Source organism: Calliopsis andreniformis, chromosome 6 (assembly GCF_051401765.1).
Source record: "Calliopsis andreniformis isolate RMS-2024a chromosome 6, iyCalAndr_principal, whole genome shotgun sequence".
Lineage (NCBI taxonomy): Eukaryota > Metazoa > Arthropoda > Insecta > Hymenoptera > Andrenidae > Calliopsis > Calliopsis andreniformis.
Genome location: NC_135067.1, coordinates 10720998 through 10734482, shown reverse-complemented (window position 1 = coordinate 10734482; position 13485 = coordinate 10720998). Strand labels below are relative to the sequence as shown.

Genomic DNA, 13485 nt, shown 5'->3' with positions numbered 1-13485 from the left:
CTAATCATCATCCTCTACGACCAATGAGAACATTGACTGCTAAATGATATTTTGTAAGAGAGTTGAGGTTACTCATTCCCGTGTATTTACACATTATCTTATTTAAACAATCTTCATAAGTAAATAAGAGTATCCCTAAAAGCTAATTAAGGATAGGGTTAGGGTTCAGGCCCTCAAACAAGCCAAAAATTATGCTTTAAAAAATGAGTAGGTAAATTATGACATTTTCGTCATAAGATGTCCTTTTTAGAGCACCATGTAATGCAAGAATACGTTAAAAATATAAGTATATTACTTCAAAACGTGTAATACTCCTGGCCTTCGTAACATCCCTACTAACACTTTCTGCCAACCTTGTAACTATCCAAAGTTCTCATTGTTCTGGTCTGTACATCCTGCTAGTGGCAAGTCTAACGTTCTTCGGCATTAAAGAGGAGAAGCACGTTCCACGTAAAAGGGGCTAGGCGTGCTCGATGACAATTCACGTCCGTCAACGTCAGGACCCACGTTTCGAAGCCATGGGTGGTTCCAGGGCGCCTTCCGGCATCGTTCGTCATCCCGTTAAACGGCAGGAATTTTTATGCCTCCCTTTTCCTTCGTCGCCAGAAGGAAACACCGAGGAAAATGACGACAAAAGGATGAAGGAAGCGTCGGAGGAAAAAGTGAGATTAATCATTCGCGGAATTAACTTATGACTTCGTAATGTTTCCGCTCCACTGGAAAGATCTTTAGAGGCAGGAGGCGCGAGGAGGGGGGGCGAAAGGTGTAATGAGGATCTAACTGAAGTTAGCGCGACTCTCCTTGAGAGACTCAAATGATGCGCTAGTATTAAAAGCAGGAACTGCTATTTCATCCTCTTTGCCCAGCCTTTCGCTTCTAAGTGCAGTATTTTGCAGCTATGAGCGAGCGGCTTGAAATTAACAAGGAATTTATTGTGTGTAGGGATTACAGTTCATAATGCCGTCTTCTAATATTGACGATTCGCCTTTGTCTGGTTAAGAACACGAGCGAGGGATTATGAAAGCAAAATTTGTTCGTTTGCCAGTGTTCCGGGGGATCATGGAGATAGCAACGACTTTATAGCGAGAAAATATTGGGATCCGTCCGTAACTGTGTACTTTACTCGCTAACGAGACGCGAGTAATATTGCTGTCGGGTGGACTATTATTTGTACGTCAAATTCATTTGATTTTGATCACGTAACTACAGACACAGTGACATACATCGTTCACAGGTATTAAAGACACTGGTTAATTATGAAAACTATTCTGCAGCACTTTTTTATTTCATCTGCAGCTCTATTCAGATCCATTAACTGTCTTTAACTGTCTCTGTCCTACAATTCTTTATAGACAAATTCATGAAGCATCAAGAGGAGCATATTAAAGAAGAGCATGTCCTCGATACCAAACCACTTTCACTCGAAACATTTATTAACGCAATAAACAGTTTACGAGAAGATTCAGGTGGCACAGTCACGTGACTCACCCTGTATGTCTGTGATCAGAATCAAATGAAGCAGGTATACATAAAATGGTATCGTCAATAATGCCTGCTTGGAAGAGGGAGTTCCTTATTGTTAGCAATCTCACCTGAGGGTGTGTCGTCGCTGCAAGCAAACTCCATGCGATCCGGTATCTTGCAACCGATATCCAGCCGACTAACACTTCCATAGCGGCATCGTCCTGGATATGGTGTCGATGTAACTCTGACGTCTTGCACTTCGGCGGCGTTGGCGATATTCTGTTCACCGTCAATCCCCAATTTATCCTCCGCATGATCGTTCGTGCGCGAGTGCATCACTGATACGATTTCGTAGCGACCCAGGTTGGGGCACTGTCTGGTTACTGGATCTGTGGCTAAAAAGATGGTTAACTGTGAGTGTTGGAGAATCGATGAAAGAATAAGGTAGGATGGAAGAATCTACTGATAACAGGGTGCAATAGAGGGTTCTTTAGCCCTGGGACTACACTGTACCTTCTGTAAGAAAAATAATATAGTGACTTATGGGTTTGGTGTGATTTAGAAATTCATTCATTTTGAGGTCTACTGTACGTAGTTCAATTTTCTGTATCTACTTCATTTCTACTTTTATCCAGTTCCTTGAATTCTAATACTGAGAATTTTTACTCTTATTTGTAGATTCTGAACGTGTGAATCTGATAATTCTTCGTGAATAAATTCCTGAATTACAATATTCGTATTTTCTATTTTCAATAGTTTCCTCATGGGTGTGGGATATTAAGTACCTGCTACATTCTCAGAGATACAATTCTGTAACTTCTGTCCCTTTTTCCTGTAACATTTTCCACGCTCAGAAGGAAAAGTAAATTTTATCAAACACTCTAAATTCCCTAGGAACAACTTCCAGAATTTTACTACACTAACTTCATCGAATTTTGAAATTCGAAGGATGGTGAAAGCTGAAAGCACATTATCTCATTGCCTGTTCCAAGAAGCATAATAATGCAGCTACAAGAATCGAGAATAAAATCAAGAGAATATCTACAAACAATCCCCGCGATTCGAGATCACGTCAGAGACGTCGGAAGCGCGATTTCAATGGCGCCACGACGAACTCTCCGCTAGCGTAACGATTCTGTCTTCGTTCCTGTTATGGAATCGAGTAATCGGCTTAAACAGAAACTGCAGGAGGTGCACTGGGTCTGGAGGACTCAGTTTACGACGAATTCGGCATATGATCCTTTATGCAATCGTAAAGGAACTGCTCCGACATCGATTGTTAAACTCCGTCATTTGCAACTTCCTCTTTGTACCCTGTTACGCTTCTCTCTGAGCGTTTCGCTGATGTCGGCCTTCTGTGTTCCTTAGGTGGTAGGACGTTTGACTGTGGCTTAAACGCGAGGATACGATTTTCTCAACCAATCTCTAAGGATTCAAATATTCAAATACTGAGAATACAAATTTTTCTTCCATAAATGTTTCAATTTTCCACTTTCGAACTTTTAAATATTCGCAGGCTTAATCATTCTTTACTCCAAACTTAAATATTATAATGCATCAATTTTCCTTTTATAATTAAACATATGTGTTTCCCTTTACAAGTGAATGTGTTGTTTTCATGTTTCTCTATCAAAGTGAAACAGAAGTGATTTGTTTAAAAGAAAATATCAGAGACTAGATGGGAGAACGAGGATTAATAATCCACTAGGGAAAAAGAGTCGTTCGTTCGTAGCATGAAATGTTATCAGTGATCAGAAAGTGATCGGATAAGATCGAAACAAGCCAGAAACACGAATTCGATCGCGAGCGTGGGTGGGAACACCCCAGTTGATTTCGAGACACGATTCCACCGGGGGCAAAGGAAATCACTTTCGAGAGGTATTCGGCCGCTACTGATTCCGGTTTCCGAAATTCGGATTACAAAAGCGAGCGAGCATCGCGAAACTTCGGCGTGTAAACTTGCTCCGCTGAGCTTTCAGCAAAATAGTGAATCGGGGTCATTCCTCTTCACAGAAATAAAAATATTTCTCGTTTAGAAATTTTGTCAAGCGTAGAATTAAAATTTGACAAAAGAGAAATATACAAAGGTAAAAAAGGGAAAAAAGAGATATTTTAATACTTGATAAAAAATTCTTCAGCGATATTCGAGTTCAAGTGTAACGAAGATTTTGAAAAAAATGTTCCTTAAATTATTGTACTTTTCACATTCCTTTATGATGAAATATTCTTTTGTTTCTAGTTCTTATTAAATGTCGAGATTTAATATAATTGAATTATGATTATACAACTTTATTAAATTCACTTTTAGAATTTAGAATAATTCATATTTCGATTTTACTTTTATTTGTTATTGTTTCCTGTATAAAAGTCATCACTTGCTTCCTAACAATTCTACTGAAATTGAAAGTCTTTTAAGTCCTGTGTATAATATTAACGAGATTGAACAAAAAAAAATACATTCCCAAAACTCGATCTATTAAAACTCAAAACACCCCGCGTGACTTCATTATACTTCCATTGCGCTGAAATTCATTTCATTAATTCGAACATCATACGCGTAATTTGTCAGAATAAATTAATCAGAGCGGTCTGGAATTAACTTGCTAATTTTAAATTGCTTCGAAATATGGCATATTTCTGGTTTGCTTGCAAATAAAAGTTGCGTAATATTAAAGCATCGCTGATAATAATTTCGTCGAAATAAATATCGAACCGACGAACGGAGCGCCGAAAACTCCTCGCTGATAATTTTTATATTGAGACCTATCTAGCGTAACCGTGATACAAATGAGTATCGTGAAGATATTATTTATCGATACACGTGTAAACGATATCGCGGAGGGCCGCTACAAATTTTCGTAAAATAATTTCATCGAGCGCCGAAGCACTCCGCTGGGGATACACTATCTTCGTGTACGCCGTCATATTTTGTACTTCCAGCTCCGTATCCTTCTTTTTCCAGGTACTGACAGTGAAGTATCACTTTTAATTCTACCCTCTATCGATTCTTTCTTCGTCAAACTCAGTGACACGAGAGACGAACGAACTGGGCGGTTTTTAAATAAAATAGTGGAAAATATTTCGGTTAATACGAACAGTAACACTTGACAGAACGAATAGACGAACTTTAGACCTATTGTACTGATGACTAGACTGTGGATGCTTGGGTAAATTCGTATTTTATTAGTAATTAAAAATTTATTGCACCCTCCAGATATTAGAAGGTATGTAGGACTTTCGATATTTCGTATACTTTTGTATGTCATATGAATACTGTGCAATTTCATATATTAAAATTTCTCATAAATACATAAAGAGTCCCAGTTTAGCAATGACATCAGCACTTCGTTTTTTAATAAACTTGTATGTCAGTATATATTCTATGCAAGCATTGAGAATACTTAAAATAAACTTATTTTTTTAAGAAAAAGCTTAGCATTCGAAAACTGTAGTTTATCCATAGTGAATTTAAAATCATTCAAATATAATCCTGTACAATCTTATTTAAAAATATATCTCTGCCTGTGCCTTCAGGCAGATGAAAGCGTAATCGAATTCAAATTCCTGGTAATCAATGGTCCTCTTTTTTACTAGTCTTAACAATGTCCAGGAAAAAAGGGACTTTCAGATTATTCAGTGGTCAAAATTGAGAACACGTTTTCGTTAGTCCACGTTCTACTGTTGAACGAGTGGTTTAAAATAGTCGTAGAGAACGTGCCCCCGTGTAAATATTGAAATGCTTTCTCGCGGCAAAGTGTTAATAAATGATCGTAATTGACTTACTAATGAACGTCGTGTACGGCGTGGAGTGGAAGTTGAACGTACTCGAGTTGCACACGTAGTCAGGCTGTTGGCTCCATTCCGACAGTTGCATCTCTATTACGTGGTCGTCCCTTCGGTGAAACATCAGGCACACGTACCCGTTATTGCTGAAAAAGAAAGCGAACCTCTCGTTAAAAGCGACTGGGAAACACTTAACCAAACGGATTACTCTAATAGGAATGAATGTGTGTTTGAAGATCACAGGGGAAAAACTTGATAAGATATATTTTCTGAGTTTTACGGGAGAGCAATTTTAAAGCTCGAAACACTCTAAACCAATTCCACATTAGTAAAACTGTGATATCTGGTTTTTAGATTGAATATGAGCTTTTTAATTTTGTTAAGAATTGAGACTATTAAAAAGTTCGATTTTCATTAGATTAGTTATTCATTTAGTGTTCTATATTCTTAGTTTATATTTAAAATTTCCATTTTGTTATTCAATAAAGTTTTTAAATACTACTTAATAATTCTGAGATTTTCGTGGGCTCGTTAAATTATTCTCCTGTTTCACTTAGAGTTCTCAAGTTATTTCCTGCACACTTAATATAAAGATAATTATACGTATCGTGACATCTGTTAAGTTTCTTACTTTTTCAATTCTGACATATTGAAATACTTCCTTCAAGTTACTAAATGACATCAAAAATAGAAAATGGGTAAAAGGTAGTCTTTGCGTAATAATGAGCATTGTAAAAAATTGATCAAAGAAGAGTTTATTAAATTACTTTCACACTTTCTTTGACGACTAATCCATTTGATTCACGCTGCATCGATGAATTATATTTTTGGGTAGTCGATTTTGATGGTGGTTGGCAGGGCTTGTGTAGAGTTTTAGCGATGCTCAATGTGAATTATTTTTATGTTGCAATTGGGATGCACAGTGTCATGTATGTAGAAGCGATTTAATACATTTTTTAATAGCGTTATAATATGCATTGCATTGCAAATTTATGCAAAAGCCATTGAGGCCTCTTTACCAATGTAAACGCTGGTGCTGCCAGCAAGTGTTGAAGGCACTTTCCTCGAAAATGGTAGTTCCTATGCAAAAATGTTATTTCATATTTTTTTATTCATTTTATCATGTAGAATCAATCCCCTTTGGGAACGGTTCCAATATTGCATGATATACAGAATCATTCATAAAGTATACAGTTCTGAAGTTTCTTTTTGCCTCCAAGTTTTAAATGAACGTTCGAAAGACTAATGAATTCCATATTAGATATTCAAATGAAATTATAATAGCTTTGTGAATTGACATTTGCAAATTTTGTAAATACAAATCAGTTCGTCTTCAAATACTCTGTTTCTACTATTTTTAGTCCCTGTAGATCATTTTCAAAATCTACTCTTTAAATATGGAAATCTGTAGCAGCAGTATAAGAAATTGTGTTCAGTAAATGAATAATGTAAGCCCAGTCTATTAGAAATGATTTAGTCGGAAAGGGGATGAGGGTGAAAGCTTCATTAAGACTTTGTAGAAAATTAATCCTTCAATACGAATAAAACCGACATCAATTCTGTTCCTCGTGAACCCCCTGTTCAAAGCAACTTTTAAAAAATGACTACCATTAATACAGGATATTTATTAGCCCTTGACACGTAATATGCTTTCTCGACCTAGGGGTGCCATTATTCTCCTCTTTATTTAAATTGGTGAACTTGCTCGCTCGATATTGTGTCAGGCCTGCATACTTCATATCTGGTTCACTTTATGAGACGAGAAACAAACTGGTAATATTTTATCATCAAAGTTTCTCTCATAATCATAAACAATTTTTTGCGATGTATTTGCAGAAAGAGCTTCAAAACTCTGTTGAATTTTAAAAGGACATCTAGAAATATAAAAAGAAGTGAGTTAGGTAAATTGAGGTCATTCCTAGCAGTAAATAAAAATACCCTAAAAAACTTTCCAAGGTACTAAGGATTTATATCCTACGTTCAGTTTTACGTCAAATCATCAGAAATAAATAATAGAATACTCGCTTATAATATATAGTGGAATTTAAGGTCCTTAATTTTATCGATTGTGCTGCCATTTCTCTATTCCACGTTCGCTCTACAACTTTATACAATCGCAAGTTATAAAAAGAAAGAATATTACATAAATTTAATATCACAAAGCTTCATTTAGTACGAACAATTTACTTCATGAACTTCGACTTCCTTATTTTCCCATCAATTTCCTGTAAAGTGATATAATTCCTCTGTAATCGAAAGAGCTCATATTACTCGTCTGTAGTGAAACTTTTTATAATCTAGATTATAAACTTCAATATAATAATGAAGGGAAGTCATTCGATATTAATATAGAACCCTCTGAAACACCCTGTCACTCTAAACAGTTAAGTCTTTAAAAACTCAATTTCGCAAACTTAATCAGAAAATAAGAAAAACCTAATTTCGAATAGAACAATTCTACCAATGAAAGCCAATAAAAATCTACAGAGTTATTACTAAAAAAGTTTGGATGTCATCCAACAAAATTTCCTTTTCCCTCATCGTTCGCAAAACCGTTTCACAAAAGCAAGACAGTAACAAAGTCACATGCACCGCCGATAGAATCTATTTATACAGCGTGGCGTCTTAATTTCACCCTAAATTGCCTGACAACTTAAAAAAAGGCAACGCGAGTTCGCCCCCACTGTGCCACATCGTCACAATAAAATTACAAGTTAATACAACTTCAGGCCACGAAAGAGCGTAGCGGGAGGGGTGGTGGGCAAGCATCAGGGGCACTTTTATGAAAACGAGACACGGCTAATAATCGGGCTGGTAGGCCGTAAAAAGCTGGTGGCTACCGACAAAGGGGGAACAGAAAGAAATAAAGGGGAAGAGGGTGGACGCTCGGCCGAGTGAGGGCGGAAAACAAGGGTAAAGGACCTTAAATCTACCGCCGCTTCCGTGGCTCGGGCAGGATTAAGATTTTATTTTATCAGGACGTTTCTTAACGGCTGCGCGTTAACTTTAAACGTAATCCTTTTACGACTCGGCCACTTTTACGACGAATCCGAAGCCGCGCGTACACGAGTTCATAACTGCTGGCTGAAAATGCGCGCGAGCGATGCGTGTTTACGCTCGTTGCGAAGCTGATTATGTCGATAAGTTTCCTTGCACCGTGTTGAAAAATTGTGTGACAAGCCGACAAAACGTAACGATTTGCGCCTGAGATTAGTATTCATAACAAACTGCTGTTTAGGATAGTGTCTTAGTGCTACCTAGGAATTGGAGAAAAGGTTAGTGAGGCAATGACGGTTACTGAAGAATTGCAAATTCTAGGGAAATGTGTTCCTGGAGACGTGGTGAAGTGAACTGATTACTCGCAGTGATTTAATTAATTTATTTATAAGGAGAACTGAATTTTCAATATTTAGGAGACTTCTGAATTCACGCTGAGGTACTGTTGGGAATATACAAGGAGTAGAATAAAAGCTTAATTTGGAGAGTATTGCAATACCTACAGATGGAGTACTATTTGATCAGAAAACGTGTTGGATTTATGCAATAAATTATACTACTACTGAATATCACATTGCACAGTTAAATTCTTCCTTTCTTATATCACCATCAAATATCTATAGGGTGTTGGATAACAGACAGCTGAAATTTGAAGGACTAATTCTACATGCTAAAATAAGACAAAAATTAAAATAGACTATATTGAATTGAATGGAAGATAGACAATTTATGTCTATCTTCTATCTGTGTCTGACTGGAGACTTATTCTACTGACATCATTTTATCTAACCTGATTACTAATATATCTATAGACTGCAAATCTTTAAGCATTTATGGGAAATTTCAATGTGCAAAAAATACAGAATCTATATTTGTTTGGATATATAAGACATTTTGGATGTATAAGATACTTTGTACAAGACTTTTGATTTTGTAAGAACTTCCACAGCTATCCTAGTTTTTCAGAAAAATCGAAGTGACTCAGCGCGACTTGTGCTGGCGTTTATTTTATTCAAACGTTCGTCAAATGCGTTGAGTTTGTTACATGGGATAGGCGGATACTCGGGCAAGCTGTATTTTCCGTACGATCCTTTGCGCCATGAAAACGAGCATAAAGTCGCCTGTGTATTACTTCTCCGTGGCTCGTGAAACCGTGGTCTGTGATCGAGAAACCCGGATTTTTCGAGGTTTATAACTCGACGTTCTTATGGACGCATTCCACGGATTATTGTTATGGCGACAGATCACCTTCCGTTTCGCGGAATGTTTTCGTGCTCGCGCTGAGGCGAAACGAGAAAAGTTTCAAGTCCCAGACAATTATTACGGTCGATTGATTTTTTTTTATTAATGCCTCTGATTTTTATCGAGGAACTTCGTGGTGTGAGGAATGGCGGGAATTTTTGAACACTCAGCAAACCTTTGCTTTATGGACTCACCTATATTTCTCTTAAAATCTGTTCACAATAACATACGGTGTTACGCTGAACAGATGAGTTAAGCTTATTTAACTTTTAACACCAATTTCAATGAAATTTAATCGAGAAATTTAGTTTCAGTCGAATTTACCTCGCGTGGATTTAAGTAGGTGCAGATTTAATCTAAAACTCTACTAAGTTTGTACAATTAAAAACTGATCTAAATAAATCGAAATTAAATTGTAAATAGCAACGAAAGCTATTTTCTGTGCTTTCCGCGAGTGCTTTCAGGCACTGATAAGTCAATGTCGAATCGCTCTCGAATAAAGGGTGAAGGAAGCTGAGGGGCGCGATGACGGAAGAAAACGCAATTTAATTAATCGAGTTGCCCTAGCAGCCATTTACATTTGGTTGCCTGAAGTGTATCCAGCGAAGTCTCGAACGGTGTTAGCACTCCCGAGAGTGCAACAGTGGCTTCTTACGGGGCTTGTGTACATTTTCAACCCTCTTTGGAGGAGGAGGGACGAATGAAACTGGTATAATCCTATTCTTGCCACCTTTTCCTTATTCCTCAGCAGAGACTACCGATGCACCTCAATTTAAATAATAAATGGATAAACAAATACGAATGGTCGCTGGGTTGTTCATAAGCTTCTTGCAATTTTGTAAAGTAAATCATAAATAAAGAGAAAAGGCTGCTGGGTCACAGTTGAAGTCTTTCAGCTTTTCTTCATTTTTTTCTCAAAATTATATTTTGTTTTATTACTTAAAACATTCATAATTGGTCTCAAAAGGCAACTTTGCTTTGCATATAATTTCCAAATTCAGTGATTGAACAAATCAGGACAGTATGCATATCCGAAGATGTTATTAGATGCTCTAATATTTTTGTTATTTTTAAGTCAAATTATCTCACACTATATTCACAAAATATTCACGAAGAATTTTATTACTTTTTCTTCCAAGTACTAATACATATTTTTGAGCCACTCTGCAGTCTGTTTGTACATCATAGAATGAATAAAGAGAGCATGGAAAGCCATCTCTTTTGTGTAATCATACGCGGTTAAGAAAACAAAGTTCCTTCGTTGAGACTTCTCCAAGAATTTAAAATGTTTCAATTAGCAGTGTACAAGTTTAATTAATAAACTCACTCGCTTTTCCTATTACAACGAAGTTTCATCTTCACACGAAAAATTGCAAGCTACCAACTCTGGTTGCTACTTCATCTCTCGACCAACCTAACAAATCAGCTGGTTATAAGAAATTAAAAAATTGAATAAGAGGACGATTGCTCCAATGCATTTCCAATGCATTTCAAACTAGCAACTAATTACCAACTACCTTTCCAGGATAAACACTGTGCTCAGAATCAATAAAATCATTATTTTGATCAGACTACAGTCAGGCTGCAACGTGAACTTTTAACCAGTTAGTGAAAGTTAGTTTAATTATTCATCAATAGTTTAGAAACTTCTTTAATTTCGTGGAGTAATTGGAAAAGTCTTTCATAAATACACGGTAGCTAACTATAGGATAAAGTGAAATTTCATGGGTTGCATTTTTTTGTGGAGTTTACGAGATGCAGAAAATCAGCCGCGATTTCTCCACCGAGGCATCTCGGGTTTCCAATCTAATTTGTATCCGATCGTTAAACGATTCAATGAAAGGAGCACACTTATGCGGCCAATTTGACGTGCGCCCTTTCCACCTGAGAGACGAACGCCCTCTCCTACGCCCTGTGTTCCTTCAGAATCCCTTCCCTTCGGTCGTAACCACAGCTGTTCCCCTTTTCAATCTACCGCATTGCTCTAATCTTTTTTCAGCTACTTTCTCGGGTTATTCTTTCCTCATTCCTTCCGTCTGCTCCACGTTTCCTTCCATTCTACTTCTACATTTCATTTTACGTACTCCTTATTGATTTTCATGATTTGGCTTATTTTTACGATAATCTTGCTACCAGCGACCTTTTTCTTTTCTTTGACTCTTCGTCTTCAACTTTAAATTGAGAAATTCTTCTCTGTAAAACCCTGTTTCTTCTGTTGTAAAACGTTGCGATTTGATTGGTATTAATTTAGAGAACGTGTATATACATATCGGAAATTCTCAGAGTTTTATGTCTTCAAATTTTTGAACATTCAAATATTCTAATATTTAAATATTCCAATGTTCCAATATGGTAATATTCAAATATTCAAATTCTTACATTTCGAAAATTCAAATTTTCAAATCTTCAAATTACCATATTCAAATCTTCAAACTATCAAATATCCATGTATTACAATTTTAAATTTCCAAATTTTTACATTCTCGAAAACTTAAATTTTTGAAGTACAAAGTAGATATTCTAATATACCCAAATTTTTGGATTTCAATTCCTGCAGTAGAATTACTTTCCTTGGAAAGCTTCATATATATATCTCAGAATACGAACACATTACTGTCACGTCATGTGAATTCATGTTACGTATTATAGCAAATTCATAGTGTGAGCTGATGTCTTTCTCGTGTTTTAGATCCATTATGCTATAATAAGAATATGAAACAAATTTGCTATTACACTATGTAGCGTGATTGTAATCTGCTCGTACCCTAAAAGGCACAATATAAGTGAACACCTTTCTTCTAAACCTCAATTCTATCTCAATTCAAAAGCAACACTTAAAGTCACGAATGTCTAGACATTCTCGCAAATTCCACAAAGACTAAAAAAGAACTGATCCCGAAATTCTGCAGACGTAACAATCTTCATGTCCCATTTAACAGTCTGGGAAAAAATACGAGACCACAGAATCCCCATGCTCTTAAGCAGTGAATTCCACCTCAAAGCCCAACGCAAATAGTCAAAGTGCAAGAAAGCAGGAAAATCATGAAGCAATCAATCTCCCCAAATCTCCGCGCACTTTTCTCCCCCTCTCGTTCCCGCCATCTTTCTCCCAGCACTCGAAATAATCCCATGGCTGATCGGAATTGGTCGACGTTCCTGTTCTGCTCGAAAATGTTCCGCGTTATAGGAACGAGCAGGGTGGAATGCTGGTTGCGTACCTAGAACCGCCATAGGGACCATTTACGACCAACAACGAAGGCTCTTTCATCCCCCTCCTACCCTCGCTATCTTTTCTTCGCCTTTTCGATCCCCCTTGCATCCTTTTCTTCTTCTCCCTCTCCATCCATGGGCTGGTTAACTATCTTCGTGATGAAAGTACATCAGACAGCGGGCTCTCTGGAGCGCACCGCGTACGATATCCGCCGGATGTTGCGGCTACAACTGCAGAGCTGATCGCAGTCCCGTGATGCGGGAACATTGAATCAAATGACTCGGGGTCGGGGCAGCGATAAGTGAGAATCGAGGGAAACGCCATGGAACGGACCGATAGGCGAGTGTCTTTTTGTTGTTGCGCCGTGTGCCTTTGATGGTGATGAAGCAGGATTCCATTAGCCACTTTGAACACGATATCTTGTAGTAATGTCGAGGATGCAGACCTGGCTCGAGGATTCGATTGAAGTAGCAATGTGGCAGGAGTGAAATGAGTGCACTCGTAAGAGATGAGAGCTGCTGCACTTCAAATTGGAAGTTAGAGGTTGGTCTAGAATAGTATTCGTCAAAGCAGGTACTATTATCCTCGTCGGGAGTTACTTTTTCTATAATTATTTTTTAAATATAGATTGAGTCACCATCGAATCCTAATTATTAAGATATAACTACAAAAGTCCTATGATTTTCAGAGTGAATTATTTTGTTAATAAACTTGCTGTTGCATCAGCTGCCATTCATTACTGAGATTAGAATTAATCTATATGCAAGGAGCGTATTTTGAATCTATTT

The 13485-nt window shown here is 37.2% G+C and overlaps 1 protein-coding gene across 1 annotated transcript in view; it reads right to left on the bottom strand.

Moving 5' to 3' along the window:
- The window catches only part of LOC143180532 (uncharacterized), a 309043-nt gene that overhangs the window by 5892 nt on the left and 289666 nt on the right, over positions 1–13485 (bottom strand). The window contains exons 11-12 of the mRNA XM_076380323.1: positions 5248–5393; positions 1593–1859 (exon numbers count right to left, since the gene is read on the bottom strand). Coding sequence (XP_076236438.1) covers positions 1593–1859; positions 5248–5393 — 413 coding nt within the window. The remainder of the gene's footprint in view (positions 1–1592; positions 1860–5247; positions 5394–13485) is intronic.